The 27413-nt window shown below is 51.8% G+C and overlaps 14 protein-coding genes across 14 annotated transcripts; 4 read left to right on the top strand and 10 right to left on the bottom strand.

Annotated features, from left to right (window-relative positions):
- Positions 1–218: 218 nt before the first annotated feature.
- Positions 219–1860, bottom strand: N7477_007283 (F-box domain protein; the record flags this gene model as incomplete). The annotated part of the gene is made up of 2 exons (XM_056968946.1): positions 219–1506; positions 1580–1860. 2 exons carry the CDS (start codon positions 1858–1860, stop codon positions 219–221), a joined length of 1569 nt encoding a protein of 522 aa, XP_056818978.1.
- Positions 1861–2463: 603 nt separating this feature from the next.
- N7477_007282 (GFA family protein) lies at positions 2464–3137 on the top strand (the record flags this gene model as incomplete). Its single annotated transcript, XM_056968945.1, has 2 exons — positions 2464–2966; positions 3020–3137. 2 exons carry the CDS (start codon positions 2464–2466, stop codon positions 3135–3137), a joined length of 621 nt encoding a protein of 206 aa, XP_056818977.1.
- A 582-nt stretch (positions 3138–3719) lies between these two features.
- N7477_007281 (uncharacterized protein) lies at positions 3720–4810 on the top strand (the record flags this gene model as incomplete). The annotated part of the gene is made up of 4 exons (XM_056968944.1): positions 3720–4338; positions 4386–4413; positions 4466–4530; positions 4599–4810. The coding sequence occupies 4 exons, from the start codon at positions 3720–3722 to the stop codon at positions 4808–4810; spliced, it is 924 nt and encodes a 307-aa protein (XP_056818976.1).
- Positions 4811–6082: 1272 nt separating this feature from the next.
- N7477_007280 (YjbQ family protein) lies at positions 6083–6658 on the top strand (the record flags this gene model as incomplete). Its single annotated transcript, XM_056968943.1, has 3 exons — positions 6083–6358; positions 6435–6509; positions 6575–6658. 3 exons carry the CDS (start codon positions 6083–6085, stop codon positions 6656–6658), a joined length of 435 nt encoding a protein of 144 aa, XP_056818975.1.
- Positions 6659–6934: 276 nt separating this feature from the next.
- Positions 6935–7719, bottom strand: N7477_007279 (zinc-finger domain-containing protein; the record flags this gene model as incomplete). The annotated part of the gene is made up of 3 exons (XM_056968942.1): positions 6935–7072; positions 7128–7295; positions 7384–7719. The coding sequence occupies 3 exons, from the start codon at positions 7717–7719 to the stop codon at positions 6935–6937; spliced, it is 642 nt and encodes a 213-aa protein (XP_056818974.1).
- A 207-nt stretch (positions 7720–7926) lies between these two features.
- N7477_007278 (uncharacterized protein) lies at positions 7927–8723 on the top strand (the record flags this gene model as incomplete). The annotated part of the gene is made up of 3 exons (XM_056968941.1): positions 7927–7992; positions 8043–8405; positions 8454–8723. 3 exons carry the CDS (start codon positions 7927–7929, stop codon positions 8721–8723), a joined length of 699 nt encoding a protein of 232 aa, XP_056818973.1.
- Positions 8724–8950: 227 nt separating this feature from the next.
- On the bottom strand, positions 8951–9761 carry N7477_007277 (putative dephospho-CoA kinase; the record flags this gene model as incomplete). The annotated part of the gene is given in 2 exon segments (XM_056968940.1): positions 8951–9300; positions 9317–9761. The coding sequence occupies 2 exon segments, from the start codon at positions 9759–9761 to the stop codon at positions 8951–8953; spliced, it is 795 nt and encodes a 264-aa protein (XP_056818972.1).
- A 441-nt stretch (positions 9762–10202) lies between these two features.
- On the bottom strand, positions 10203–11331 carry N7477_007276 (DUF3431 domain-containing protein; the record flags this gene model as incomplete). Its single annotated transcript, XM_056968939.1, has 3 exons — positions 10203–10408; positions 10458–10900; positions 10958–11331. 3 exons carry the CDS (start codon positions 11329–11331, stop codon positions 10203–10205), a joined length of 1023 nt encoding a protein of 340 aa, XP_056818971.1.
- Positions 11332–11911: 580 nt separating this feature from the next.
- On the bottom strand, positions 11912–12851 carry N7477_007275 (lipase family protein; the record flags this gene model as incomplete). Its single annotated transcript, XM_056968938.1, has 4 exons — positions 11912–12106; positions 12160–12496; positions 12546–12711; positions 12770–12851. 4 exons carry the CDS (start codon positions 12849–12851, stop codon positions 11912–11914), a joined length of 780 nt encoding a protein of 259 aa, XP_056818970.1.
- A 1782-nt stretch (positions 12852–14633) lies between these two features.
- N7477_007274 (cleavage and polyadenylation specificity factor subunit 5) lies at positions 14634–15632 on the bottom strand (the record flags this gene model as incomplete). Its single annotated transcript, XM_056968937.1, has 4 exons — positions 14634–14908; positions 14968–15215; positions 15273–15524; positions 15592–15632. The coding sequence occupies 4 exons, from the start codon at positions 15630–15632 to the stop codon at positions 14634–14636; spliced, it is 816 nt and encodes a 271-aa protein (XP_056818969.1).
- Positions 15633–15935: 303 nt separating this feature from the next.
- On the bottom strand, positions 15936–19343 carry N7477_007273 (uncharacterized protein; the record flags this gene model as incomplete). The annotated part of the gene is made up of 2 exons (XM_056968936.1): positions 15936–19040; positions 19113–19343. The coding sequence occupies 2 exons, from the start codon at positions 19341–19343 to the stop codon at positions 15936–15938; spliced, it is 3336 nt and encodes a 1111-aa protein (XP_056818968.1).
- A 783-nt stretch (positions 19344–20126) lies between these two features.
- N7477_007272 (putative BYS1 domain protein) lies at positions 20127–20603 on the bottom strand (the record flags this gene model as incomplete). Its single annotated transcript, XM_056968935.1, has 1 exon — positions 20127–20603. The coding sequence occupies one exon, from the start codon at positions 20601–20603 to the stop codon at positions 20127–20129; it is 477 nt and encodes a 158-aa protein (XP_056818967.1).
- A 1201-nt stretch (positions 20604–21804) lies between these two features.
- Positions 21805–24844, bottom strand: hdaA (histone deacetylase hdaA; the record flags this gene model as incomplete). Its single annotated transcript, XM_056968934.1, has 14 exons — positions 21805–22029; positions 22091–22197; positions 22247–22326; positions 22385–22470; positions 22528–22620; positions 22671–22734; positions 22781–22828; positions 22885–22996; positions 23048–23383; positions 23433–23545; positions 23615–23753; positions 23811–23824; positions 23880–24168; positions 24220–24844. The coding sequence occupies 14 exons, from the start codon at positions 24842–24844 to the stop codon at positions 21805–21807; spliced, it is 2331 nt and encodes a 776-aa protein (XP_056818966.1).
- Positions 24845–25938: 1094 nt separating this feature from the next.
- gpdA (glyceraldehyde 3-phosphate dehydrogenase GpdA) lies at positions 25939–27222 on the bottom strand (the record flags this gene model as incomplete). The annotated part of the gene is made up of 6 exons (XM_056968933.1): positions 25939–26661; positions 26691–26822; positions 26924–26987; positions 27051–27064; positions 27121–27156; positions 27211–27222. 6 exons carry the CDS (start codon positions 27220–27222, stop codon positions 25939–25941), a joined length of 981 nt encoding a protein of 326 aa, XP_056818965.1.
- Positions 27223–27413: the final 191 nt, after the last annotated feature.

Raw genomic sequence — 27413 nt, 5'->3', positions numbered from 1 at the left:
ATAACAAACCGGGGGAAAATTTGTGCTTGATTATACGGGCTGTGCTGGAAATCTATTTTTTTTTTCAAAAATAATGTACCATCACTGATGCTCGTGCTTTATGAATTCATTACGTCGTAAGGCATAGTATAGCCGAGCTGCCTGCTGCCCAAATCACATCGCGAAGGTATGTAGATTACCGCCACAGATCTTGTCGACTGGCCCGCTTGTATCCACCACTACTCTTGGGGGCGCTCGTCCTCGTCCGCTGGCACGGCCAGGAATCCGCCGAATCCATTGCCCACGAGCACACTCTTGCGCGCATCTCCACCCCATGACCGGCTCAGCTGCGCATCGTGAAAGCTGACCGGTCGAGTACTTCCAGATCGACGACCAAATCCGGGGTCTGGCTCGTATGGGGTAAAGTTCCACTCGAGCTCGTCGAGGCCCTTGCTGTACACATTCAAGGGCTGGGATAGACCTCCACTCATCATCTGCGGGCCATTTTCGCCGCCACCGAAGAGTCGGGGAGGAGGTGCTAGAAGAAGGGTATCGGGGAATTGTGCGTCCCGAACATAAAGGTCGCGCAGTGCAGGTAATGAGCGAGACATCAGAGACGAAACAAGATAAGCGTAGTACGATCCTGCGACCGGAGCCAGTCCGTGATTCTCCGTTTCGGAGGTAATCTCATAGTGCAGAAGAGTCAATGACTTGGACGTCAGAGGAGGGATCTGCTCCGGTGGGAATGATCTCGACACCTCCTGGATAATGGAAAGACTGCGAAGCCGGGGAGCTGCAGCCAAGATTTGATGTAGCGCCGACGGCAGCACGCCGGTTGCGCCGAGCATTAATGATTGTAGCGCTGCGCGATTATTTGGAGAAGAAAGTAATGTGGCAAGCCCGCTTGCCGTGACATTAGGGGTATCGCGAATGGTAAGTTGGTACACTGCGGGGAAGGGTGGTAGGGGCCCATTCACAGCAAATGCCGAGTCGTCGAGCCACGGAAGGTCATCAAGAGTAAGATCACGCAAACGATTAAATGACGCCAGGCCATGACGGAGGATACTGGGCTCAATTTGTAAGCCCGACAGCTCCAGCTTCTCCAGATTCACCCAGAGCTGAGCGCCTGGAAGCCGCGCGAAACTCCCCTCCGAGCCATGTCGATAGCTCATGCGGCGAAGATCGGGACATCGAATCATCAATTCTTGTTTCAGGGCTGCACACGAGGGTTCATCGTGGAAAAGACCGGTCGGCAGGTCGACGAAGCGGAGGTGCGGAAGTACAGAGATAGTGCGGGCAATGCTGGCCTTGTTGGCTTCTCGGGTCATGTAGGGCATTCGAAGAGACACCACCATATTGGCCAGCCCCTGGGACTCTCGCACGGTGCGCATGAAGAGTTCGAGGCGAACCTGCGGGGCATCGATGGGGTCACCGTTGCGATTCAAGAAGGAGCGGCGCTTTCGTTTGGCTGATAGCTGGAACTCCAGCTCGCAATAATGAACAGGGTCGATCCGCACATTCATGTATCTATCCCCAGATTCGATCTTAGCCGGATGTTTACTTTCCGGTGGGTGGCCCACTGTCACTGGCAATAACTTACAGCAGCGCGCGCGCCTCTATAAACCAGCGCTTGCAAACCTGGGCGGCGTGCGCCAGGTCACGCATATCACATAACATGCAGCCATCGGTCATCGACTCCTCTGAGGTTTCGTAGGATTCATCCACCGAGTGAGGACAGACGAGAGCAAAGATGTAGGCCAGCACGGGGCGTGGCAGCTTCCTGGAGTAATCGCGGCCAGGAATTGTTCTGGATCTTGGCGGGGTTGCGAATTCAGAGGGCCCGGCACTTCGACGGGCCTTGAGCTTATTCAAGAGGCCCATCCTGAGAGGTGATGAGAAAAGAAAGGGGAACGATCAATGAAACAGACAAAGTCGAAAGGCCGGCTAAGCGACCAGGGTGAAACGCCGGTCTCTCCCCGCAGTTCGCGCTCATTGGCGGTTTCATCTTCAATTGTCACAAGCAAAGAGTTCAGATCTTAGATAATCAAAGAGGTCTTTCATCGGCGGAAGTCTGGATCAGGGACCACCGTATCCTATCTCGACCCAGTTTAAAGCCCACAGTGGTTCCGCCGACACATTGATCATTGATCCAAAGAGTCGCCTCCATGACATCACCGGTCTAGACTCGATGGCTGATAAGCGTTGAAACAGATAGTTACAATTTACAACAAAACAAGAAGAAAAAGCTCCGAGTCTGCATTCTAGAAGCTTTGGGCCATTTACCCAGAGGAAGATCCCCCAGGAGAAAGAGGAGAGAGAGAAAGAGAGAGAGAGATAAAGAGTGACGAGCGATGATGAAGTGGGTATGTAGATACACGCGACCTTGATTTTCGCGAACTGACATCATCTTCAATCTCCATTGTTTTAAAACCGAAAGGCTCTCCACGAGCCATTCAATTTCACACCTCACCTTCCGAAACAACCATGGCTGAAATGAACTCATCCTTAGGCGGACCGTTGCCGACGCCGGCCGTCACGAACAATCCTCCCGAAGATACTCTATCATCGGAAGAATGGAAGCACCGCTCACCCTACACCATACAATCCCCCGAAGAATTTGGCGACATCAAATGGCGGGGCCACTGCCAATGCCGCAAGATTGGATTTTCGCTGAAACGTGACAAGCCTCTGAACTCGAAATATTGCCATTGTGTGGGCTGTCAGCGCATGCACGGAGCGCCCTTCCAATGGGCCGCTATCTTCCATAAGGATGATATCTCGTTCGACCAAGGATACAGTGGTCTATCCTTTTATTCGTCCGCCGAAAACTCTTCGGATTACCATACGCCGACCAAGGTCGCTTGCGCATACTGTAGATCCCCTCTCATGGACGAGGGGCGCAACACGGTACTTTTGTTCCCTTCCTCGATCGACTTCGAGGGCTCCTTCGATGAGCAGCGGTCACACAGGGAGTCCTTCAAACCAACGTATGTGGCCCATCTCTTGCATGATCGGGCCTGAATCGCTAATAGCATTCTAGGAGTCATATCTTTTACGAACAGCGTGTGATGGACATCCCGGATGGAATCACCAAGTGGTCGGGTATGGATGAGAAGAGCCAGCGGCTGGATGACCATGGGGAACTACTTAAGCAATAACAGGACATTTCACGCGAATATGATACCTCATGGGGATAGGTGCGGTGTTTGTGACCTTGGAGAAACATTTTCCATCAAGATTAGATGAAGACATGACGAATCAAAGCCTACGAACAATAGAGTATCCGCCAGCCTCGGCCTCTAGGGTCACTTGGCATCAACTTTATAGTAGATTTTTAGAGGAGCTATCCACCAATGTAAGCAGCACAACCATCACGTTCTGCGGGACAATGTGCTAAAATCAAGGGGAAACGGCGCTCGTACCCGGCCAAGCGCTGACTCGGTCCCTAAATTCTCGGCCCAAGTCGTGGACACGCAGGGTCCAAACTCCACCGGCAAGATGCGCGTGCAGAATCAATTGACTCCTGTCTCCGGGATGGCCGGTGCTAATTACGCCCCGATGTGACCCTCCTGGCTCCTCCGGCAGATCTTGTCCTGATTAGGCAATTCGTAGGGCATATGGTATTTCCTGATCCTTTTACAGATGTCCGACGGATAGTATATGAATGAGTCGGATATAAGACTGGTCGCCCGGGAGGGGATCAATCTGGTCCAAGTGATCTTGTTCCGCTCAAAGCACCGATGTTGAAATCATTTGCCTTGGCCTTGTTGGCGAGTCGTGTGGCCGCGGTCACACAAATCCCCGACGATGAGATGAACTCTCTTCTTGACGCCGGTGCAGTGGATCTCGCTGATCGCTATGCGCCGATGTGGTTCTTCGGTCAGGCTATGAACCAACCTCCTTGCTATCCGACCTGGGCGTTTGGAGGATCTCCTTCCACCCCGGACATCTATGATAGCGCCCATATGACACCACCGGCAGCTCAATGCGAGTACCCCGATGTCGGGTGCAACTGCCGAAATCCTAGCGTGGCTATTGGAAACCCTGGTCCGGCCTTTCCTGTCTACTATACTTTCCAGCGGTGCAGTGATACCGAGGTGCGCGTCGTGTATAATCTTTTCTATGAGAAGGATGGTGCAACAGTCGCTGGACTGATTGAGACGGGCCACAACTATGACTGGGAGCGCGTTATTATCATTCACTCGCGCGATAATAGCAACATGTGGGCGCCCTCTCGAGCTCTGTTGTCCGCTCACAGTGGCTACAACGATTTGGCCTGGGGCGATATTCAAAACACTTTGACTACGGATGAGGTCAATGCTGGGGATGCAAAGAACCCCAATGGAGTCCAGAATCAAGGTATGTATCTGTTGATCCATTGCTTGGACCCTCGCTGACGGAGATAGACCACCCGAAAGTATACGTGGCGTGGAGGTAAGCGAACATCGAACCATCTACTCTAGGGGTCCTCGCTGACTATTCATAGCAAGCACCCTAACTTTGATACGAGAAACACTGGGTGGAATGACCCGGCGAGTCAGAGTCTCGACGGTAAGTCCCGTTCTGCTGGCCTTCTGTGTCTGTTCCAGCTCTCTGACTTCTTTCTCCTCGTCAACTAGATGCCTTTAGGAGCGATGATTGGTGGCATTTTGTTGAAACTCAGAACTATGTATGTGATGACCCCGTACGTAGACTTACGATCAAAATTGACGAGGCGCAGATTCGATCTGATAACAGTACCGAGGCTGGCCGCGCTCTGGGAGCCGCTGATTGGGGGAGTGCCACAAGTAACCCTCCTCTTGTTCAGTCGACAGTCTGCGATGCACCGTAAGGGGCCCTACAGGTGTCACACCTGGAAGGCGTCAACATATGTCCCTAGGAAGATATTGGCGCACGTATACGTATACAGCGTGTGCTGGCGATTGGCATGGAAGACAATGCCCGAGTGTGTGCGAATAATACTTGGCGAAGTGCCTATGTGTTGACTTTTAAAATTGGCCGTCTCTCTGCAGTCAATTTTTAGATTGATTTTCATTGGCGTGAACATCCTTGTTTCCCTCTTAACTGATTCCCAGGGCAAAGATCTGTAAACATAATGCATCGCCCAGACTGACAGTAGTGATTATTCTTCAACTCAGTAGCTTCAAAAAAATCTAACATTGTGATGAGATACCTGGCCGGTATGAGCGCTAGGATTTATCATAATGGAAGATCATTTGTGCAAGGGAAACGAGCAAACAGGCAATTTCTACCTGTTTTCCGATCATCACGAACTCGCCGATCTGCACGCGAGCTCAGCTGCCCCTCTGCTTGACTTTGGCAAACCTCTAATGACTGACAGCCAAGTCATTACTCAACAGGCCTGAGAGCAGACTTGGATACGAGACGATCTCTTGCTAGCATAGAATGACATCAAATGGTCGAAAGTTGATATGATTGACGCGATCTGCGAGTCCTCATCACGAAGATGAAGACTTTACAAAGTCAGGTCGCGGGAAAGGCATACCTTTTCAATATTTGAAGATCATTTGACCACCGGCTAATCTAGTTAAACATGTTAGATATGGAAGCACTAGCCCAAATCGTGCTATGTTTTGATAGAGCTGGAAACACATTCCGTGCCGGAACGGTACTGAGACCAATAACCTCAAGGTATGTCGAATGCTACAACGGTCCGATAATCACCGTCAGTCACTTTTCGCCATTGATTCGGGTCATAGCCAAATGACTGACAGCTCATAGTGGTCTGTAATCAACGTACGGCTCTGAACCTTGGGTGTATGTCACAAGCTAACCTGTGCAGCGGGAATCGGAACTGACATGTACCCGCTTGGCTGCGACAACGCTCACAAAGAGGAGACCTTTGGGAATATGTAGAACACTATGAACATGAGAATAGAGAATATCAGAAATATAGAAATCAGCAATAGCATCAGAATATTAAAAGAAGAACAAGAGTATAGAACTCCGGTATGACATCACGTCCCCACCCAATCAAAACGATCTGATTCCATTTCGAATCCCCCACTTTTCCATCTTCCCTTCTACTTCCCATTCCCTGCCCTCCATTTACGTCCTCGGTTATTTTTTTTTCCCTTAAGCCATGTCTTGGTCCCAGAAGACATTCACTCTACCCGCTCGTAGTCGTGGCTCCTACCTAATCACCGACCATGTTCTGCAGGAGGTGCCTGAGATTCGCGACTACAAGGTTGGCATGCTGAACCTGTTCGTCCAGCACACAAGCTGCGCGCTTTCGCTCAACGAAAACTGGGACGACGATGTCCGCGCAGATATGAGCGATGCGTTAGACAGAATTGCGCCTATGGATAAGAAGGGAAATCTGTACCGTCATTCGGCCGAGGGCGAGGATGATATGCCGGTTCGTGAATACCCTGTCTGCGCGTAGAAATTTCCAATTGATTCGCGGTACTAATGTACTGCTTCATTTGCATCAGGCTCATATCAAATCTGCTCTCATCGGTGCTTCGGTGAATATTCCCATCTCCAATGGCCGCCTGGCGACTGGAACTGTGCGTCTCTCTTCTCTTTCTTTTCTCTGCCTTGACGTGTTACTAACCATCTTTCCATGTCGAAGTGGCAAGGCGTGTGGTATCTGGAATTCCGTACAAGCCGCCATTCGCGTAAGGTGGTTGCGACCATCCAGGGCCAGAAGAATTGACTTGGTACCAAAATGAAAGAGCGTCTATGATGGGGGAGTCTGTGTGTAATATTCTGCAGAGGTACAGCGTTTTAAATGCGTCAAGAAAGCATGGAGACATCGGTCCACGTAGATAACTGGACCCGGTCGAACCAAAGCTGCGCGAGTATAGTTCAGTTCCTAAATCATCGCACGGGGCGAACGACAGATCAATTGATCCTATATTCTGTACACGGCCTTGGGCCCAAAAACAATAACACGCGGGAATGATCAACGCCAAACAAAAGGAATCTTATGCTAGTCGTTTACCGCTGCTCGAAGCCGCCCTCTGTGACGCGCTGCGACTCGTTCACATCGGCGGCGTCGTTGATGGGCTCGAGGGGGGTAGCTGGTCTCGGGCAGAGACTGGAGGTAGACGCGGTGCTGTTCGTGAGCCTGGAAAGAGGAGTTAGTCAAAGGTAGACTCGGTTGTTAGAGGAAGTATACGTACGAAGGGAACTCCGCAGTATCCGCAGGTCGCAATCTCGGGCTTGTCGGTGTTGATAAAGACCTTAGGGTGGCCGAGGGGACCACCGCCGCCGTCACAGCTGACGACCTTGGACTTTGTCCATCGCACGTGTTGCTTGTGAATGAGCTCGATGGCGGCCATCGGGCGCGGCTAAGAATTCAGAGTTAGTCTATTGCTTTCTTCCCCGCTTTGCGACCCAGCCCCATTCGACTCCAATTTGAAAACTTGATCAACGCACCTGAGCCTCCATGATGGTCTGCTCGAAACGAGGTCCAACCATTGCCTCGTGGCGCGGCTGCTGGCTGGCGGCCCAGGTGGACGCCCGGTTCGGGGCCTGCATACTGCGGATCTTCTCTGCCACGGCGGGGTCCTCCTGCAGCGTGGCATCCCAGCGGCCGAAAGAGTCGGTGGGCTCAGCATTGGTCTCCGAGACGTTCGGTTTGACGACGGGCGGGTTGGGGTCGTTGGCCTGCATGCGGTTCTCGGACAGGCGAGGGACGGCCGAGGAGAAGTTGCGGACGGTGAAGCGCGGGCGAACCGACGCCAGGCTCGTCAGACGGCGGCAGGACATCATGCTGGGCAGATTGAGTCCCGTGAAAGGATTGTGGTGGACAGGATGAGGTCTGGAGAGAAGATCGGGAGAGGTGCAGGGCTCTGAATAATGCAACTGTAATTGGCTGGCCCGCTATGTTCACCGCCTACCCGATCATCGCCTTTTTCTGCCGCCATTTTCTTCGACTTTGAAACTCAGCAACAATTTGTTGTACACTCCTTGCACATCATGTCGTCCTCTCCGGCAGGCGCGAAGCCTGAAAAGACCATGTCGTCACGTCTGCTCACAATGAAGGTGAATGTGGACCAACGATGTGATGAAACCTTGGGACTAACCCTCTACAGTTCATGCAACGCGCTGCGGCGACGGCAGTTGCCAAAGAATCTCAGTCAGGATCCGAGAATGGCCCGCCTACTCCGAAGCGCGCCAGACTGTCAACCGAGGCCCAGAGCCCGGGGACACCGGGAACACCACAGGCAGAACTCGATGCGATCAATGCAGCTTTGAAAGCAGAGGAGGACAAGCGCCGAGCTGCTGCTGCACGACAGGCCGCCGAGGCGGGCGAGACTGAATGGGTGCTAGACATTCCCACTGCCTCTTATCCTTCACAGCCCATGGTCGTGGCAGCCGACTCATTAGATACTGAAGGTGACACTCCGCGTGGAGGTCGGAGGTCATTCGGCAATTTCAAGCGCAAGCCGAAATACGTGAGTTCTACTGAACCGCCAATATGCCACTATTCTGACATTTTCCAGGCCTACACAGGAGAAGATGATGAAGAAATGAATGATGAGGAGAAGGAGGAACTGAAACAGATCGATCCTGAAGACTCTGACCAGATGGACGCCTTCATGGAAAAGCTGAGGGCTAATGCTCAAGCCAGAGCATTGAAAAGAAACAATACCCACAACTTCAAGTTGTCCGAGCTGACAAGTATCTCCGGTGGAGGTGGGCGCCAACCCCAAATGGGAAGACCTTCGTCAGAAAAGAAAACAAAGAATAAGAAGAAGCGCAAGAGCGGTTGAGCTTAGTTCTGGTGACGTTGTTTCATGAATCTGCAGATACCCCGGAAGTTTCGCATTGGCGTTTAGTATAGAACTATCATCTTGTCTGCAAAATTCCTTCCTCCTTCTAGGAGTAGATCCTCTATAAGACCCAAGGAAACTTTGGGCAAATCTTTCCCCTCATCCATCACGGTGCAGGCACAATGTACATTCAAATCAAAGGGTATTAAGTAGAGCTCACGCGTAAATTATAACCGCGCTTTTTCCTGCTGCTTTTTCTTCTCCCAGCCTTTCTGAGTCGCAAAGTTGACAATCAGATTCCACGCGGCAATCCCAAAGCCCACCGGCGGCGCCGCCAATAGCGTCCACGCCCACCATCGCGGACTCGAAGCCTCAATAGTGGCCATAGCCCCCTTCACTGCACGCTCCAGCTCTGCTTTGTCTGAATCATTCCAGACCACCACTCCGCGCGAAGTCGTCGTACCTCGAAACTCTGCCTGGGCCGCCTTTGTCCGAATATCACCCTGACTGCGGACTCTGTTCTCTGCATCCTCAGCTGTGAGGTGAGCATCGCGCGCACGTAATCGTGCCATCTGTACTGCTGGATCGTGCACCCCCACCACGATGACCGTCCCGCAGATCAGGTCCATTCCGCTCTCGAACAGCAGTGGAACGTCTCAGGACAATAGCCCATTGACCGCGCACATAATAGTAGATCAGTGATTTGTATACCTCCCATCGTACGGCCGGGTGGATTATCCCATTCAGCACCTGGCGGTCGCGCTTGCGCTCATCGGTGTCGCCGAAGACACGTCGGCCCAGCGCTGGCCGGTTGAGTGGTTTGCCCTTGGGATTTGTGGAGTCCTCGAGGAGTAGGTCGGGTGTGCTGGGGCCGAAGTAGTTGACGATCGCTTTGTAGCCGGCCGTACCTGGTTCAACGACCTTACGGGCGAGGACGTCGGCGTCGATGATGGGAAGGGAATAAGGTGCGGACGATAGGATGGAGGAGACTGTCGATTTGCCTGTGGCTATGGAGCCCGTGAGCCCGATGATGAGCATTTTGGAGGTATAAAGATTTATGGAAACGGACGTGGAAGTAGAGGTGGAAGGAGAAGAGTAGAAGTAGAAATAGAAGTAGTGTCTGAGTACTCGATGAATGCGGAGACCTCGGCTCCCCCCGGGTTCCGCGTGGGGAAAACCACTTTCCAACATTGGATGTAGATTTGCTTACGCTATTCCAAGGTCACCTAGGGACTGGCCGCGACATAATCTAGACTCTCAGTTTTTCCCATTTCCTTTCATGGCCTCAATCGGCCGGCGCTTGTGAGGTTGTGGGCTCAAAAGAGCCGGCGCAGTAAGCCCTACGCGATTCCTGGGCTCTACCAGGTAATATTCCGTAGCTCGGCCTTTTGAGGATCCCAGACCAGGCAGACCCTCCTCTTCACGATAATAGCATTCCGTAAATCATGTTCAGTTGTTGGCCCTCGCATCCCACTTGTTTCACGACTCTGGCAGACCCTCACTCGGGTTCTGGGCCTGACCCTTCCATCCAACGTATGGCCAACCCTTGGGCAGGGAAGAGAAGGGCGGCAATACATAGCGACCGGCGCAGGAGCCTTCTGAGCACTCCAAGTCGCAAAGACCGTACAAATTACAGTAACAGGCTTCCGCAGAAGGACAATGCACTGCTCCTTGTCCGAATATAACTATAAATCATTAGTATCAACTCTATCTTAGCACGCGCGAAACGCTTACTATGCCACGAATATTCCATAATTCGTCCACTCAAATCATCTGTCAAAGTAGTCGCCGCAAGCCAGTTTCTGAAGTGTTCATAGTCGCTCTTGGGTCTTGAAAGAACAACAGTGCGATTTACTCCAAGCTGTGCACAGCAGCTGGTACCGATCTCCTCTGGGACTGGGTATGAGGGGAAAAGTTCCTTGAATGCATTCAAGAAGTACTCGCCAGCATGCACGTCGTCACGGTGTCCGTCGCTGAGAGGGTGGATCTCGACTGGACATCCGAGCGTCCAGACGCAGCGCAGATTCACGTAACCATTTTTCTCTATGTATGGGACCTGCAGGTTTCGTAGCATGGCTACACCGTCGTAATATGGGTCGTCGTTGTGCCATTGGAAGCGTTGGGAGTGTAAAAAGAGCATGACGTCTGGGAGGGAGTCATAGTTGTCAATGATGTAGCTGTATGTATGGTCGCATTAGCCTCGCACGGTAGATTGTGCCACTTTGTAGACGCACGTCAAGTATACCATTGACTCGCGCCCCTTGTTATGTGGCACTGTCAATGGGGCTGTTTTGTCGTCCACCACGTAGATGCTCCGGGACCAGTCTGGGAAGTACTCGGCGAACCACGAAGTATCATCGCTCTTCATGCTAGCCACGACCATTTCCTTGCGTCTTCGAATCACTGGACGAGCCTGCTCATCCGCTTTGGGGGTGGGAGTTGCTTTGTGCAGCTGCGCATAATCGGTTTTGGTAGAGGGTTTCTGGGACGGTTCGGGGTGCGCGAAGAAGACGAAGTAAATGGCCAGGACGAGAAATATTGTGAGGAGAATGGACTTGATGCGATTGCGACGGCGAGGACTCTGCGGTCCGCTCGGGGCGAATAGCATGGTGTAAGAGGGACTAGAGCATTAGGGTGTCAGAACATGGCGCGTTGGCAGATTGGCGCGTTGATTAGTTGTGGGGAGTTGTCAAGGCGGACTCCTGGGCTCGATATGGCGGAGAATCCTGGTATGCGCGACGAAGGCAGCCCTAGCCTGATTAAAGCTAGCGAGCTTGATGGGTCTGAAACCGAGAATGCGAGGGTCTCTACGTGTTAAAGTTGTCCCCGCCACCGAAAAGCTCCAGCCACAGGCGATCGGTGGGTCTTACCCCAATAACATCCGCTTGTCAACATAATCCAAGACTTGAACTCTACCATCCAGCCCAACTCTGGTTTGAAGATATGTTTGCTCAAGTTCCCTTGGCTTCTACCTTTTCTGGACGCAGCCAGGATCGAATAATATACTACATCGTGGCTTTTCAGGACATGCAGGACATGCTTTTGGATTCTTCCGATTCATCATAGCTCATAACTGCTTCGTCTTCTACTGGCACCCATCGATATCAATAATATACCAGGCATGAGCGGCAACACTTTCGATGAGCTCGCCCGCATTGCCGGCTGTCGAGTCTATGCCTTCAATGACCTCAATGTCGGATGTGGTCACGGTCACGTCGTCCCCAGAGGTAATCCAGTATTCGGGACTTGAATGAGAAAAACCGAAGGTAGTAGGAGGCAGTCTCAGGCACAATATCATTGAGATGCGTCATCCGATTATTTCCCTGCTCAGTCAAAAAGGTGGCCAGCGCCAAATTGCCCACGCGTGGCTGGCCAAAGGTGTACTGTGATGGCGTTAGAGCCGTTCCGAAAAGGACAACCGCGAGACAACACTTACCAGGTCGAGAACATATCCAGCATTACGTAGTACAGTGGCCCCTATGGCTGCTATGGCACCTCCGAGGCTGTGGCCCGTCACAACCAGTGTATACCCCGAGTAGGTATGCATGGCCAAGCTGACTTGGGATGTGATCGAGTCAGCCACGGCCTCCCACGCCATCAGGAACCCTGAGTGCGCTTCACAGCCAGTACACAGGTTACTGGCATCGGTCAGATCAAAGTCCAGGTCAGCAATCCAGTTGCTGATAGACTTGCTGCCCCGGAAAGCGACCACGATCTGTTTGTTTGTTTCGTCGACGGCCACGAATCCAGCAGTGTCGCCGAAGTCGTTCGTACTGAGACATTAGCCCTCCACTTCTAGAGAATGAGATTGAACCAGCCTACTCATTGAACTCGGATAGCGAGATGGTCTTGGAAGATTCCACCTCCGGACAATACCCTCCGGCGCAGGTAATCGCATCTCCTGTAGAGTCGAGATTGTTGGAACAGTATGCGGCAGCCGCCCACTGGGCGTAGAGGGTGAACTGCTCCAGGACATTGGCCGAAACATCTGCGACTCGGGTCAGCTTGGACTGTCAAGGTAGATATGAGATCCAGTCCATTCTTACCCCGAGGTACCGGACGAGCAGGGGCAGCCACGGCAACCGCTGCTGCTGCTGCCACCAAATGCCAGAGTTGACCGAGATACATCTCTAAGACAGCTTGAAGGGCTTAGAAAAAATAAAAAAAAAGAAAGAAAAAAAATGAGTGAATCAATATACTCTGGTGCTTAGTGCCCGACTCTGGTCCTGGGAAGTCTGCTGCCCTTTCATGGTGCCATCCTTCCATTATATACTCATTCTTGCGACATTTGCGATATAGAAAATAATCTAGACGAGACCACGAGACCACGATGTCTTGGGGCGGGGTATAGCCGGGGAAATTCACAGCAGCCATATCCCAACTTGGCGAAGGTTCTTAAATAGGCTCGTTGTCCGTTCCTGAGGGCGGATCCTTCGCCCGAGTGGTGGGGATACCCAAGGATCGGCATTCCTCGGTTCTTCACACTAGAACGAATGCAACCAGTCAGACTTGTAGCTAGGGGCGGGGCATGTGGGCTTTTGGAGGCGTTTGACCACGAGGAATGTGCCTTCTGGGTAATTATCCTCTTTTCCTCAGCAGGTCCTCTTTCGGTGTTTGGCGAGTCGATCATTGACTAGAGGGGAACATCATCGCAGACCCTGAGAACGGGCACCATGAGTAACTGGAAAACGGAACTGCTAGAATTTCCCGTCTGTGCAGGAAAGCTTCGAATCAGCCGTCAAACCTTCCCCGGATGTTGCTCGCTGATACCCCGCAGAGATGTGTATAGCCATTGGCTGCCATGATATTCTTCGAACTGGGCCCGCGGCACATCGCAGTCCATGTTTTCGTGAAGTGGCTTTACTTCTGTTTTAGTAAAGAGTCTCCGAGGTCTCCGTCGCACTCCCGAAGGTAGCTTACTCCCACTTGACAATAAATCCTAATAATATCACGGGTCCACGGGCACCCCAGGTACGGGTGCGCGTCAGATTGAAGGAGATGTTTCTACTTCAATCCTAGCAGTACTCTGAAGGGTGTCAACTCCGAAAGGATTGCTTTCAACCCGGCAGAGTAAGCCTAAAGAAGCCGAGTCCATACTGCGCATAACGAAGGACTGCTTGAGACTGGGTCAAGCAGTCCCCGTGGACAATCTAAATACAACGTGGAGACTACCAGGGTCAGAGATAGGATGAAGACATCCGAAGAAGTGCTACCCTCGGTTAATTGCCAACAAGCAGAGTATTTTCCATGTCCTACATCGAACATATAGCTAGCTAGCAGGTTCATGGACATAGGACATGTGGACAGGGGGGCGCATTGAGTGCGTATTGAGTGCCAGGTATCAACCCGTAGTGCCCAGGTGCAACATTCGGCAATTATGATTGATCAAGTTGTTGACCGACGGTATATCCGACCTTCCAGAGAGCGGAACCCAAATATGCACCAAGCTACTCTCGGCCTCTGTGAAAGCAATCATGCGTCAACAGAGTAAGCAGCTCCTAGCCTTGATAGAATTTCTTCTCGAGGCCAATGCATTCAAGCGGACAACATGTCTTATTCGCGTACCTAGTGCATCATTGAGCAGTACTGATCGGGGTATGTGGAAATGGAAATACAGATGTTCGTGACATTATATCCCCCTACCTTGGCCTTAGATCCCATCCCTTCAAACAACAAAGGAAGAAGTATAGATTGACTTTCCTGTTCAAGTTAACATGTGCAGCTATCTCCTCGGCGTTCCTTCCAATTTTGGTATATATCACAAGCATGCGCATGGGTTTGTAAGTCTGGGAGGTTCCTATACTTTCAACAAACCAGGACATAAAAGGCAGGCATTTGAACAATTGAAGCAGAATGGGTGTACGCTCATGAATGGGTGACATTATGTTTCTTTCTACTTCCTGCTTTTGACTATCCCTCTCGCTCCCCGTCTCCAATGTCCGTCATTCCGGTGTCCTGCCCGTCATCACCAGCCAGGACCTTGGTGCGCGGGATCTGGTTCTCTGCCAGAGGTGTGCCAGGGGTCACGGCAACGACATTGTCATTCTCATCCACGAATTCGAAGTTGTATCGCGAAAGCAAGTGAGGGATGGCTGAAAGCTGGGGGCCATAGCGGGCGGTGTTGTCGTATAGTTCGAACAGCGGTACGGCCAAAAGCTTCATGTTCTTAGGGACTGAGAGGACCTCTGGAAGCCAAATTTAGCAAATTCTAGTTGAAGAGCTTGGAACCATGGGGGCCACTTACTCTTCTTGGGCAGTTGGATGAAGTAGAGCTTCTTGCACTCCTTAGGTCGTGTGACGTGCCCAGGCAGGAACGGGTACATGAAGGTCTCAAAGTTCGGTCGCCACCATTGAGCCAGAGTGTCACCAATCTCCCAGTCCTCATTCACACCTTCTCCAGAGAACTGTGAGCCCACGGGGGCTAGGCGCTCATTCAATCGCTTCTTGAAGCCATTGATTTCCTCGTCCTCGTGGTGCAGATAATCGCCAGGCCTGAGCATTCGTTAGCGGTGTATCATGTACCTCTTTCTATCGAAGAGTCGGGCGTACAGTTTGAAAAAGGCGTTGGCGATCTGCAGCATCAAGACGTGCGGGTGGTTGTGTTCGTGACAGACCAGGATACCCTCACAAGTGCGCCGCATGCCATGGAGGTCATAGTGCTCCTCCAATCGCTTGAGGCGCGCAAGAACAGACGGATCCTCCTCCGGTTGTGTTTCTTTTGTGCCGAATGTGTAATTCGACAGAGGGTATAGGCGAATGGTCTCCGGCTGCTGGGCGGAGAAGTCCTTGGGGAGAATCGGACTGGAATTGGCCTTTGTTAGTGAAAGTCCTGCTTCAAGCGATCGAAAATAAGGTTTATGATACTCACGGGCGACTACTCTGGACTGCCGTAGCAGTAGTGGTAGCCATTGTTGATTCGGAATTGCGGTGGTCAAGAAGGGCGCGAACTGAGATGGCGACAAGGACAAGCTTGTTATCGGCATTAGATAAGACGCACCTGTTTGGCGCCTCAGGCACCCAATCCTACGGTCTTGAAACAATACGATGGGCTCCAATGGAAAGCGATTCACGATTCACTTCGGTTACTCGATCGTTTCATTTGACTTTATGCAATCAATTAGATACTAGGTTTGGCCCCTTGTGAGTTTCATGTCCGTCTACCCCGACCGTCATGCTCCATTGCACCAACCCTGCAAAACAGCAAATATACTCTCACAGCTTTGCATCGAAGTCCTCAAACTCGGTGATATCAGGCACCGCAACAGGCCCAGTGCTGACAGGCAGACGGGCTTTGAAAACAGATACGTCCGTGATGACGACGGGCTCTGGGCCAACCACAGTACCATTGGTCGGCTCATCCTTCTCCACCACTAGACCGAGCTGCTTGAGCTGTAGGCCTAAGGTGCTCTCCAGTTTCTCAATCACAGGATCGATTTGGGCCGGGGACAGGCTAAGATCTCCGGCCATGTAGGTCTTGACCATGTACACGATCTGTGAGTGATCTATCACGGTCAGGTCCAGTTCTTTGAATGCCGTCTGTAGCTGGGTTTGGTCCGAAGTGAAACCAGCGGCCGAAAGCTGCTTATCGACGATCTCGACCAGACGGGCGCGCTTCTCGTCCGAGCTGTCGCTCTCAGCTGCCCGAGTACCAGACTGCGCGTTCAGGTGAATCGCCAGCTTGGCTCGCATCTTAGAGGCGGGATCAATGTATTGACGATAAAAAGCCACCAGATCAGCCTTGGACAAGGTGCGCACATTGGCCGCGTCAGTCTCGTGCTGCAAGAAGTCAAAGTACTCCGAGCCGACGTGAGACCAATAACGACCAGTCTCCGAGCCCAGGTTCTTCAGCTTCTCTAGACGCTTGTTGATAACGCTGCGCTTGTGACCCTCGAACTCTTCCTCGGGCATGTTCTCAAGGGTAGTTCCGAATGTACCCAAGAACGACTCAATGCGAGACTCAAGGTACTTGGCGTTCCGCTCACTCTGAATGATCACACGATAGCCCATGGTGGTCGCATTGTAACGGGAGCCACTCCACACGACGTATCCAAGCTGCTCTTTGCTGCGCAACTGGTCAAATGCAGGCTCGTCCGTCATCTGAGAGAAGAGCTGAAGCTTAGCACGCAGGGTGGCATCCGAGAAGACCCCGATAAAGAGATAGTACTCAATACAGTGATTGACATTAGCAGGGTCCCGGAGAGTTCGGGGGTAAACAAAGTTGCTTCCCGGAGGAATCATCATGTTACGTCTCAGGTACCACTGCGATGGAGGCAGGGCTCGACCCTGGAGGGTCTTCTCCACAGAGTCAGTCATGCGCAGAGCATCTTCTTTGTACAGGTTGCCGTGGGCAAGGACCTCGATGTGGGTCTGCTCCAGCAGCTGAGGGAAGAAGGTGGACACATCGTCGGCCTGGATGTGCTCCAACTCCTCAATGTACTGCTCATTCACCCAACTGCGCTCGGCCAGCAGGTAACGAGTATAGTCACCGACCTGGTAGAAAGGCTGCGAATACTCAGCATTACGGAAGGCGCGGGTCAGGCGCTCCTTAATGATGTGGAACCGTTCCTGGTTGATGGACAGGTTACGCATAGTGGTGAGCAACTTCTCCAGCAGAACAGACATCTTGTCGTTGTATCCATCAACGGAGATATCCAGACCCAGAATGTTCGCTGCAAGATGGTAATCCAGACCCGCAAGCTCTGCATCGTAAGAGTACTCATCGAGGGAATCCCGGACCAACTCGCAGTATAGTTTGGTCTTGATGAGGTTCGCCGGTGTCGCCCACACCAAGGGGTTACGCAGAGTTATGTTGATAGTCGCCTTGGGAACCCAGAAGCGGTCATCCTTCTTGAACCATAGGCGCACACGGTCATCGTGGCGGATCAGCTTGGGGGTTTTCGCCGGCTCCTCAATTTCTTTCTTCTCCACGGACAATCTTGTGGGAACAAACTCGTTTCGGTGCGGCATATGCACGTTGGAAGTACGAGTCGCCTCGGTCGACTCCAAGGCCTTCTGGATTTTGTTCAAGAAGTCCGGAGGAATCTTCTCTAACTTGTATTCAGTACCGTACCACTTCTCCTTCTGGTCCCAGGTTCCAGGGAGGGTCTGAGATACGATGATAAGTCGGAAGTTGTCAGTGCGGAGATATGACATGGCCTTCTTGATCAACGCGGGATCAAAGCGGCGCAAGAGCGATCCACTGAGAAGCCACTCACGAGGCATCGATTTCTGCATCACACTGCTGAGACGGCTGGTAAAACGGCTAGCCGGTGTCTTCTGCTTGAAGCGAAAATCGACTTCAGCCAGGTTTTTCATCTCGTCGAAGATCCACTGCTCTGGCTCGCGCTCCTTGATCATGGCAATGTACTCGAAGATCACCTTGGCAACCTCCTGGTATTGATTGAGACCCTCGGGGGTCAGACGAACCGAAACGGTGAAGAATGCAGAGCCAGGGCAGATTGGCATAGCACCGGCTGAGAGACCATTGGCCCAGCCCTTACCTTTCAAGTAGGAAAGAACACTGCCGGGTCCTTCGTGGCCAATCAAGTGGCTGATATATCGGCTGGGCTGAACGTCGTTCAAGTTCTCTTCATCAATGAATGGGAAATACATATCCATGGAGCGGGAGTCCATGACCGGCTTCGCAAACACCTGGGTGCACATGTCCTCCTCAGAAAAGGGCTGCACATCATCCCAGCGATTCTGGGCCAGGTCCTTGTTCTCGACATCTGCAAATAACTCCTCAACCCATTGCTCCAGCGTGTCCAAAGACTCTCTGCCCAGAACTACCAGCTTGGCCCGGTTCGCAGAGTAGTGCTTCTCATAAAACCGTATGAACTCACTGCGCACCTCCAGTCCCCTTTTTTGGGGGTCTTCCTTCAGTGTCTGCAAGTTACCAGTTGAAAAGTGATGGTAAGGATGCTTAGGATTTGAAAGGGACTTGTTCAGCTGCATCAGTCGCCACAGATCGCTCTGGAGATTCTTCTTGTTCTCTGAATCCACCGCCCTCAGCTCACGTTCCAATGTCGACTCCAAGAAGAGAGGTGAAACAAAAAACTGAGCGAACCGATCCAGAGCGCCATATAAAGGTGATTTGCCATCAAACTCTTCAGCACTGCTGGATGAAACGTCACTGACGACTCCATTCGTCCCATTTGTGGATTCAGTGGGTGTGTTTTGGCCAGTGGATTTGGGGGCACTCGAATCGCCAGTGGCTGAGACTTCAAAGAAGTAGTTCGTTTCAGTAGCAGCAGTGTATGCATTGGAAGAGCCGGAATGGGCGGCTAGGTATTGGTTGTAGTCGTTCTCCTTGGGGTACTATGCAGTGCCAGGATGTATGTCAGCATTGCCCTCCATTCTCCGCTCTCTAGCTCGGACCAAAGAACGTACCTTTTTCGTACCCATAAACAGCAAGTGCTCTACCGCATGTGCCATCCCTGGCATATCATCCTCGTCGGAGAAGTTGCCCACATTGACATTGACGGCGGCGCTAGCCTTGTCAGTGTCAGGGTCGTGCACCAGAAGAGCCTCAAGCTTGTTAGGCAAGCGAATGACTCGGTAAGATCGATCATCGAGCTCCGGCTTTTCCAGTCTTTCTGTGAGGCGCTCAATTTGAGTCATGGTGGAAGGTGTGGCAGGGGACGGGTGGGTGGAAGAGAACACGCGGACCCAGGGGAGCTCAGATGTAAAATTCGAAAACGAGAGCCGAATCGAGCGAGTCAGCGAGGTTCGTGACAGCAAATATGGAGCGGTTGGATTGTAACTCAGGCCTCTGTACCACAACCACGGGCGTGCGATAGAGGACCTTGGGAGCATCAAGGTAGGGGTCGGGGGAAGGAAGCGGTGTGTCTGATGTGGCCAATGCACCAGAATCACGCCCGAGAATTTATATGCAGGCAATGGGATATCGATGGAGATGAATGATGAGCGTCAATCGACGATTGTAAAGCGAACGGAGGCGGGGCGAACCCAAACGATAAATGTCCTGACTAAGCGTATTTATCGGAGCATTTTCAGACCTCGGTGCTGTGATGAGGCTCTTTCCCCAGCAAATATGGTCAGGCGGGAATTACAGTGTTCATCCTTGCGTATAACTTAAATATTCTTCGATTCCGAGGTTGGAACATACCTAACCCCGTACTTCCCAAACAAAATGCATTGGTCCACGTTTAGTGTTCTAGAAGGTTATCCAGACCAAAGAAACAAAGTATGGACCCCGAAGCAAATTCTAACATATGTATTCATTACTCTTCAACTATGTCCAACAGCCAACGCTTATTCAATTGTTCCACGACCGATCTCGAGACTCCTTTGGACCCCACGCAGTGTTCATTCTTGAAGCATCATCTCACTGCGCCCCAGTCCACAACCCTATCATTAATACCTTCGGTCCTGACAGAGCCTTTAGCACTTGGCGGCGGCGCACAGGTTCAGAGTGATATCCGAGTTGGCCTGGCAATCCTTGACCTGGCTACCACTTGGAGCGACACCACTACTCCAGCAGATGCGGCGGCAGGTAGGGTCGGAGGGTAGAACATTCAATGTGTGGCCGGAGAATGCATCGCCAAAGACGTCGGACATGTCGTACCACACGGTGTTGCCGTCGAGCGTATAGGCAAAGTTGGTTTGTGCACTGCCGTCATAGAGGCCATTCGCGTGGGTGGTCACCTTCAACGCGATGCCACCGGAGGCGGGATCATGGTGCAGTGGCTCCTTGTACATACCCTTGGGTGCGATGGTGACCTTGGGGCCAACGGAGCCACCAACAGACCATAGGTAGACAGGGAAGTCGCAGTGGTTCACAACGGCGGCGTTGCCAACAGCGCTGGTCAGTGGAGCCAGGGCGGCGACTAAGGCGATGAGAGCGGCAGTGAAACGCATTGTGTTCGAAGTTTGGTGGTCAGATGAATATTTGTAGATGGGAAGCTTGAGACTGTTGATGGATATTTCAAGGTGAAGACATCCCCGGGTTTATATAGTTTTCTTGCCGGGCACTTGAGTCAAAATGCAGTGTCGGCACTCAGACCTTCCGTCTCATGTCTCTTCATCGCGGAATAGCTTCGACGTCAGAATCGGGCCATTTGCATTCGCCTGCCATATCCGAGACAACGTGGGCGGAGCGCAGGAAACAATGGCACGTTAGCCCTGGCCGACCAACAGATAGTTCCAGCGCCCCGCATGGACGTTGGAGAGCCATGTAATCATAGGTTGGAAGGTCCACGAACGAAGTCACGATGAACTCGTATGTCTCAGAGCGCTCCGACCTGATGTCCGTCCTCTCCGTGTGCAAATGTGTCTCTGGGCTGCCAAGAGTGGAGATGGACCCTGACTTCAAATCTGGGGTAAACGTCTGAGACATGGGATTAGTGACATCCAAGACACCGGGTGCATTACATTAGTTCGTGCATCTCGGGAAAAGTCTTGGAGTCAGCTCACTGGCTCTTCTCTCATCACCGCCCAAGATGTGATGATGTGGTTGGTGAGGTTCTACTTCCGGCACGAGAAATCAAGTCTGTCGCCTCATTCTCGTATTTACTTGGTCGTCGTTTCGCCAGGAGTTGCAGCTCCGTGGCGCACAGGGTCCCAATCCCCGTCAAAAGGCCCAAAGGCTGAAGCCTACACTACTGTCTGATGCATCCGCTCTCAAAGTCCCTTTCTAGCGCTTCCTGAAAATTGAACGAACTTGCGAAAGGACTTGTTGCACATGTACAATACTTCAGTCCAACCCCTCTTGACCTAAGTTCCGCCTCCCCCAAAACAACAGGGCATAGCCACCCTCTTCAAGAATGTTGAGATACCTTCTTAGTCCGGCAGTAGATCGTCTCGCTTACCAAGGCTAAAGGGTAGAGTGCCGCACTATTCTAAGTTGATTCTGCGGGAGACCCTCGGCCAGAGACGCTTGATAACTTGTTCGGTGAAGCGTCGTCGGAGTGATAGATCGAAACGGATCAGTAGACTCATGCTGATGCACGAACTCAGCATAAACTATCGCGTTGGATGGCACCACAGAGGTCTTATGGAGAAGATACTGTAGAGCAGTATCAAGAACTTCATCCAGGCTAGGGCTGTCACTGAAGCAGCTTCATTGGTCCTTCATCTCTGCATCCTGATCGGCATCCTCGCCTTCCTCCTCGGACTCATCGTCGGCACGTTCGGAAATCCATTCGAATACTTCTTCTTTGTGCCGAGCAAGCATCTCGCTAAGCTGCGTCTCCGGGGACTTGATCAGTGTTCCGTAGCGCTTGGATGGTTTGCGGTCCGGGTTGCCCCAGACTCCGTGCGTCTCTGAGACAAAGACAAGAGAGTTCTAGAAATATGGTGAGCATGGGAGTGAGAGAAAGGTGACCCCAATCCTCAGATGTTCCTACCTCGCGATACCACTTGGACAACCACGTCTGAGTGGGAGAAGCAATCGCACGAACTGGATTTTCAGCCACAAATGACACAACTCCGTTGACGCGTTTGTAAAGGTTTTCTACTTCCAGTCAGCGACTTCTCCGGGCTTTATGTCTTATAAGATGCACCTCGGTTGATAAGCAGGTTGGCTACCCCATAGAAAGCATTGCCGATCCCCAGGAAAAAGATCTCGGTAACTTCCGTGGACCTGTTGAATGATGTTAGGTGCGTATCCAATCACATGTCGGACATTTTCGCCTGCGTACTCGATGTAGTTGTCCCAGAGATAGCTCGCCAACTCTTCGGTTGCAGAGGAACGATTTTCATCCTCGTCCTCATATCTGCCGGTGGACTGATTGTATCTGTGATTAGACAATCTGTGCAGAAAATATTAGTTGGTGACTCTTACCGGCTCCCGAGTGATGTATTTTGGGACGTTGACGTCGATTACAGCATATCCCTTCTTGACGATCCATTCAAGGTAGTCCCTCTCGCCGTCCGCCTTTTCCAATTAGCACATTGCTATCAACTGGGCTCCTTCAGTCGACTTACCATCCAGGTGTTGTGAGCATCCATTCGGTTAGTCACCGGGTCGGGATGTCCCATAATCTCGGGGCTAGAGACAGTCAGACTGGCCAACTTTGTTTTCGCATCACACTTACGGATCGTGAAAAATGACAATAAGGGGAACTGGTTTATGAGTGTTGTTGCTGGAGTGAATGGTAAGCCTCATCGTCATTCTTCGAGTATTTCTTCCGGCACTGACCTTGATAGGACCTGATTACTGAATGACTTGGAGATGGCAGTGCGATAAATCCACAAGGGGGTGAGTTTGAGGTCCTCGTAAAGTTGCTTGGACTGATAGTCACGAAGGACGTCTGACACTGTTGTCAATGTCTGTTCGTGGGCTGGCGGGGGAGCAAACATACCGTGAAGTCGATTTGCCCAAACAGGATTGATTGGTGGCTTCGGAAACATGCAACTCCAATATTGAGCTTGAATGCTCATGACGCGACCGACGGTGGCCTTGGCAGCCTCTGTGGGAATAGTGTTCATCAGACGATCCGGCGGCTCACCCATGAGGGTCTTGGTCACCGCTAGGGCAGATTTGGAGATGGAACGGAAGTTGTATCCTCCTTCCAAGCAGACAGCAATCTTGCCATCAGCAAGGGTCATGAGCATGTGAGTCATCTGGGCGTAACAAGGCGGGGAGACAAAGCAGCCACCAAGGACATCGCCGGCGGCAGCGTCGAACCCGGCCGAAACTGCTCCGAGGTTAGAGAGAGACCAATATCAAGGAACATCAAGACTTACTGATCACCAGGTCCGGGTTGAACTCGGTAGCAATGGGCATCACAACTTTCTGGAAAGCCCACATGTAATCACCGTCACCCATTCCTTGATCAGGCCAGGGAATGTTGATATTCCTTCAGTCGGATGTAAGTATACTTTCTCTTCAGAATCTGTCTCTCCTGAGTAGTGCATCTGGAAATTACCTTCCAAGACCTGGGCCCTCACCGCAATGGTCCCAATCTCCCGCGGGGCCACCAGGGTAAAATTTGCCGTTCTGGTGAACGTGAATAGAGACGTACAGAATGTTCGGGTCATCATAGAACGCTTGCTGGATTCCATTTCCTGTAATCATGTGAGCGTGTTAGTTCCTCAGTCGATATTTGGTCGATTCTCACATACCGTGATGGACATCCCTGATGATCGAATCAGTACTGTGATTCAAGAAAGAAGCGCTCAATTTGCACTCACCAGTCCAGTATCATGATCTTACGGCACTTCTCACCGAGTTCCTTCTGACAGACGCGCGCTGCAACGGAGACATTATTGAATAGACAGAAGCCCATCGCCTCGTTGTCTTCGGCGTGATGGCCTGGCGGACGAATAACGGCAATGGCGTTCTTGACTTTGCGCCGCGCAACCGCCAGACAAGTCTCAATGGCACCTCCTACAGACAAAATCGAAGACGCAAAAGTCAGGTCATTGAAGTAGATAGAATCTTTCTGCTTCTCCAGGTCCACCAAAGTATCATCATCCATCGCTGGCATCTAGTCAGTGATTGGATCGAGAACACCAGGCCGGCTTGACACACCTTGAGTGCTCTTGACAAACGCGTAGTGAGCTTCAGTGTGAATCATGGTAATCTGCTCTTGGGTAGCCTTGACCGCGTTGATCCTCTGCAGGGTTTTCGGAGCCAGCGGTCGCGTCGACATCGGGTCATCAACAAGGCCAGCACGGCATAGCTCCTTGTAGATGTACCAGATCCGACGTGGATCCTCCGGATGCACGTCCGAGGTGGGACGGACTTCGCAGTGGAACCGCATGCGCTCATCGTAGCAAAGACCAGTCGCTAGCGACCCCACGGGAAGACCAGATCGGGGCATGACTTCTTCATCAGACCAGTCAGAGTTAAGTTCGACAAGACTATCGCGCTTTGCGTGTTGGGAAGCTGAATTGCTCTCAGAGTCACTTGGCTTTAAGTGTCCCTCTGAAGCTTCTCCTAACTGGCCGCTAGAATGGTGAGATGGGAAAGGCTCAGAACCTGGAGATAAAGACTTCGATGCGGATGGGGGAATGAATGGAGGAGCGAGAGTAGGATCTCCTCGGTTGTGTAGATGGGCAGAGGAAGAAGGAGGGGGATGCGTGAGAGACGCATGAGAGGGCATGGTGGGCAGCTTGCGGGCCTCTCCCATGACGGGCTTCTCTTCTTCCTCCATTTTGGTGTTTCGAAGATCACGAAACACACCCCTTTTCAACGGAGTTGAAAGCTTGTGCTTAGAGGTTCATGACAATGTGTCGTGAATCAATGACTGTGTCCAAACATGCACGGCTTCTGAAGAAGATGCTGAGACGAAAAAGCAGCAAATGCCGCAGAAAATCTCGGGTGATGCTGGTTCAGATGAATCACCTGCATACAGTGAATGGTATGTAGCCGTTCTGGAGCGGGACCGTGGGCGTATAGAGCTCCGTCCTTTGTATTCCCGCGCAAGCAATTGCGACTCCCAGAGACAGCAAGTGCAGCTTTCTTGCGGAAAGCTCCAGAAGCAGGAGGCAAGAATTCCAGGTTAAACAACCTACTCTAATGCGACACTGCTGGTACTAAGGCGTCACCGCTGAGACTTAGCAGCACAGGGTGGATGGTGTGTGATTGATATGGCGATCCCTGGGCTGGTCCTTATGTATTACTGCCAGACATTTGAGGATCTACCGCTTTGTACACCGCCTCGTGCCCGAATTATCTCCGAAACTGCGGGTCTTGATGCCTTGTCGCCTTATCGATTTGAACTACACGAGATAAGACAGGATCAAATTGTAGCATAGAGGCTACCTTTTGAATGATGAGCATGATCCGGTCTTTATGAGTCTGCATCTAAAGTCTGAGCACCAGTATAGCCGTTGTTAAGGTTCGAAGACTTGGGATAATGGACTCACAGACTTGAGGAATGGCGCTTGCAATGAATAGATAAAGAGTCAAACACTGGAGTCACACATAGTACATAGATTGTCTACGGGTCCAGTGAACAAGCCCCGGACATCACTTGATATTTTCAATTCAGTTCAACCTGAAAGGTGTCTCGAGTTGCAAAAGATAAACTAGGCTAAGCCTGTGAAGCATTTTTTACATTTCCCAGCTGTCTAGGATTAAAGGGGTAATTTGAACGCAGACGGAATGTATTTGTTTCTCATTAAATTGACGTTAAAGCTAGTTTTTTCTGCGAGGTAGACTCCTATCCAGTCCCGCATCAACAGGTACCTTCACGGCGAACCATCCTCAGAGAAGGCTTCTGGCCCCTGGACGCTGTCCTAATTCCTACTGGCCATCAACCTTGGCGATGTAGGCGATCAGGTCAACGACACGGTGGGAGTAACCCCACTCGTTGTCATACCAGGAGACAAGCTTGATGAAGTTGGGGTTCAGGGCGATACCGGCCTTGGCATCGAAAATGGAGGAGTGGTCGTCACCGTTCATGTCAGTGGAAACAACATCATCCTCAGTGTAGCCAAGGATACCCTTGAGCTCGTTCTCGGAGGCCTTCTTGATGACAGCCTTAATCTCCTCATACGAGGCGGCCTTCTCGATACGGCAGGTGAGGTCGACAACGGAGACGTTGGCGGTGGGAACACGCATAGACATACCGGTCAGCTTGCCGTTGAGGGAAGGAATAACCTTGCCGACAGCCTTGGCAGCACCGGTGGAGGAGGGGATGATGTTCTGGGCCGCAGTACGGCCACCACGCCAGTCCTTAGCGGAGGGACCGTCGACGGTCTTCTGGGTGGCAGTGTAGGAGTGGATGGTGGTCATGAGACCCTCAACGAGACCGAAGTTGTCGTTGATGACCTTGGCGAGGGGAGCCAGGCAGTTGGTGGTGCAAGAGGCGTTGGAGAGAACGTCGATCTTGGACTCGTAGGAAGTGTTGTTGACACCCATGACGAACATGGGAGCATCCGCGGATGGGGCGGAGATGATGACCTTCTTGGCACCACCCTTCAAGTGAAGGGAAGCCTTCTCCTGGGTGGTGAAGACACCAGTGGACTCGACAATGTAGTCGGCACCGGCCTTGCCCCAGGAATGGCAGCGGGGTCACGCTCAGTGTAGAAGGTGATCTTCTTGCCGTTGACGATCAGGCCGTCGGAGGCAACCTCGATGGTGCCCTTGAACTGGCCGTGAGTACTGTCGTAGCGGAGCATGTAGGCCTGGATCCGATGGTTGTGTGGTTAGTTCCGAATGCGGGGCAATTGCAGGCGTCTGTGGAGGGGGTCACCCCACCACCAGGCCACCAGGGGGAAAGACGTACAGCGTAGTGGACCTCAATGAAGGGGTCGTTGACGGCAACAACTTCAACACCACCGTGGTTGATGCTGTGCAACAATTAGAATCGATTTCATCCCACTAGACTCGGGATTGAAGCGTAGGGAACTTACGCATTGCGGAAGACCTGCGGGAATAATCAGCTGGTGAAGAACATAGTGATGAGAAGCAAGAGAAACTTACAATACGGCCAATGCGACCGAAGCCGTTGATTCCGACCTAAAGGATGATGAGAAATTGCGAAAGGCCTGGGGTGCGACCGGATGAGCATACCTTGGGGACCATGTTTGCGAATAGGTGAGTTCTGTCAGGCAAATCGAGGTCAGCAAACGTGTAAGGAAGAAAGATGAGAAGAATGGGAGAGAGAGGCAAGTGTGGCACAGATCAATCAAGATCCCAGAGGGAAACTAGGAGAGGGGAGAAGGAACCTACTTTGATTTGGAGGGTAGAAGAGAGATGGGAAAGAAAGGAAGAAG

The sequence above is a fragment of the Penicillium maclennaniae genome, assembly GCF_028827695.1.
Source record: "Penicillium maclennaniae strain IBT 15551 chromosome Unknown utg000007l:1.0-4884863.0:1.0-4888362.0, whole genome shotgun sequence".
In the NCBI taxonomy this organism is placed as follows: Eukaryota; Fungi; Ascomycota; class Eurotiomycetes; order Eurotiales; family Aspergillaceae; genus Penicillium; species Penicillium maclennaniae.
The sequence above is the reverse complement of the archived record's forward strand: the minus strand, read 5'-3'. Positions and strand labels throughout refer to the sequence as shown.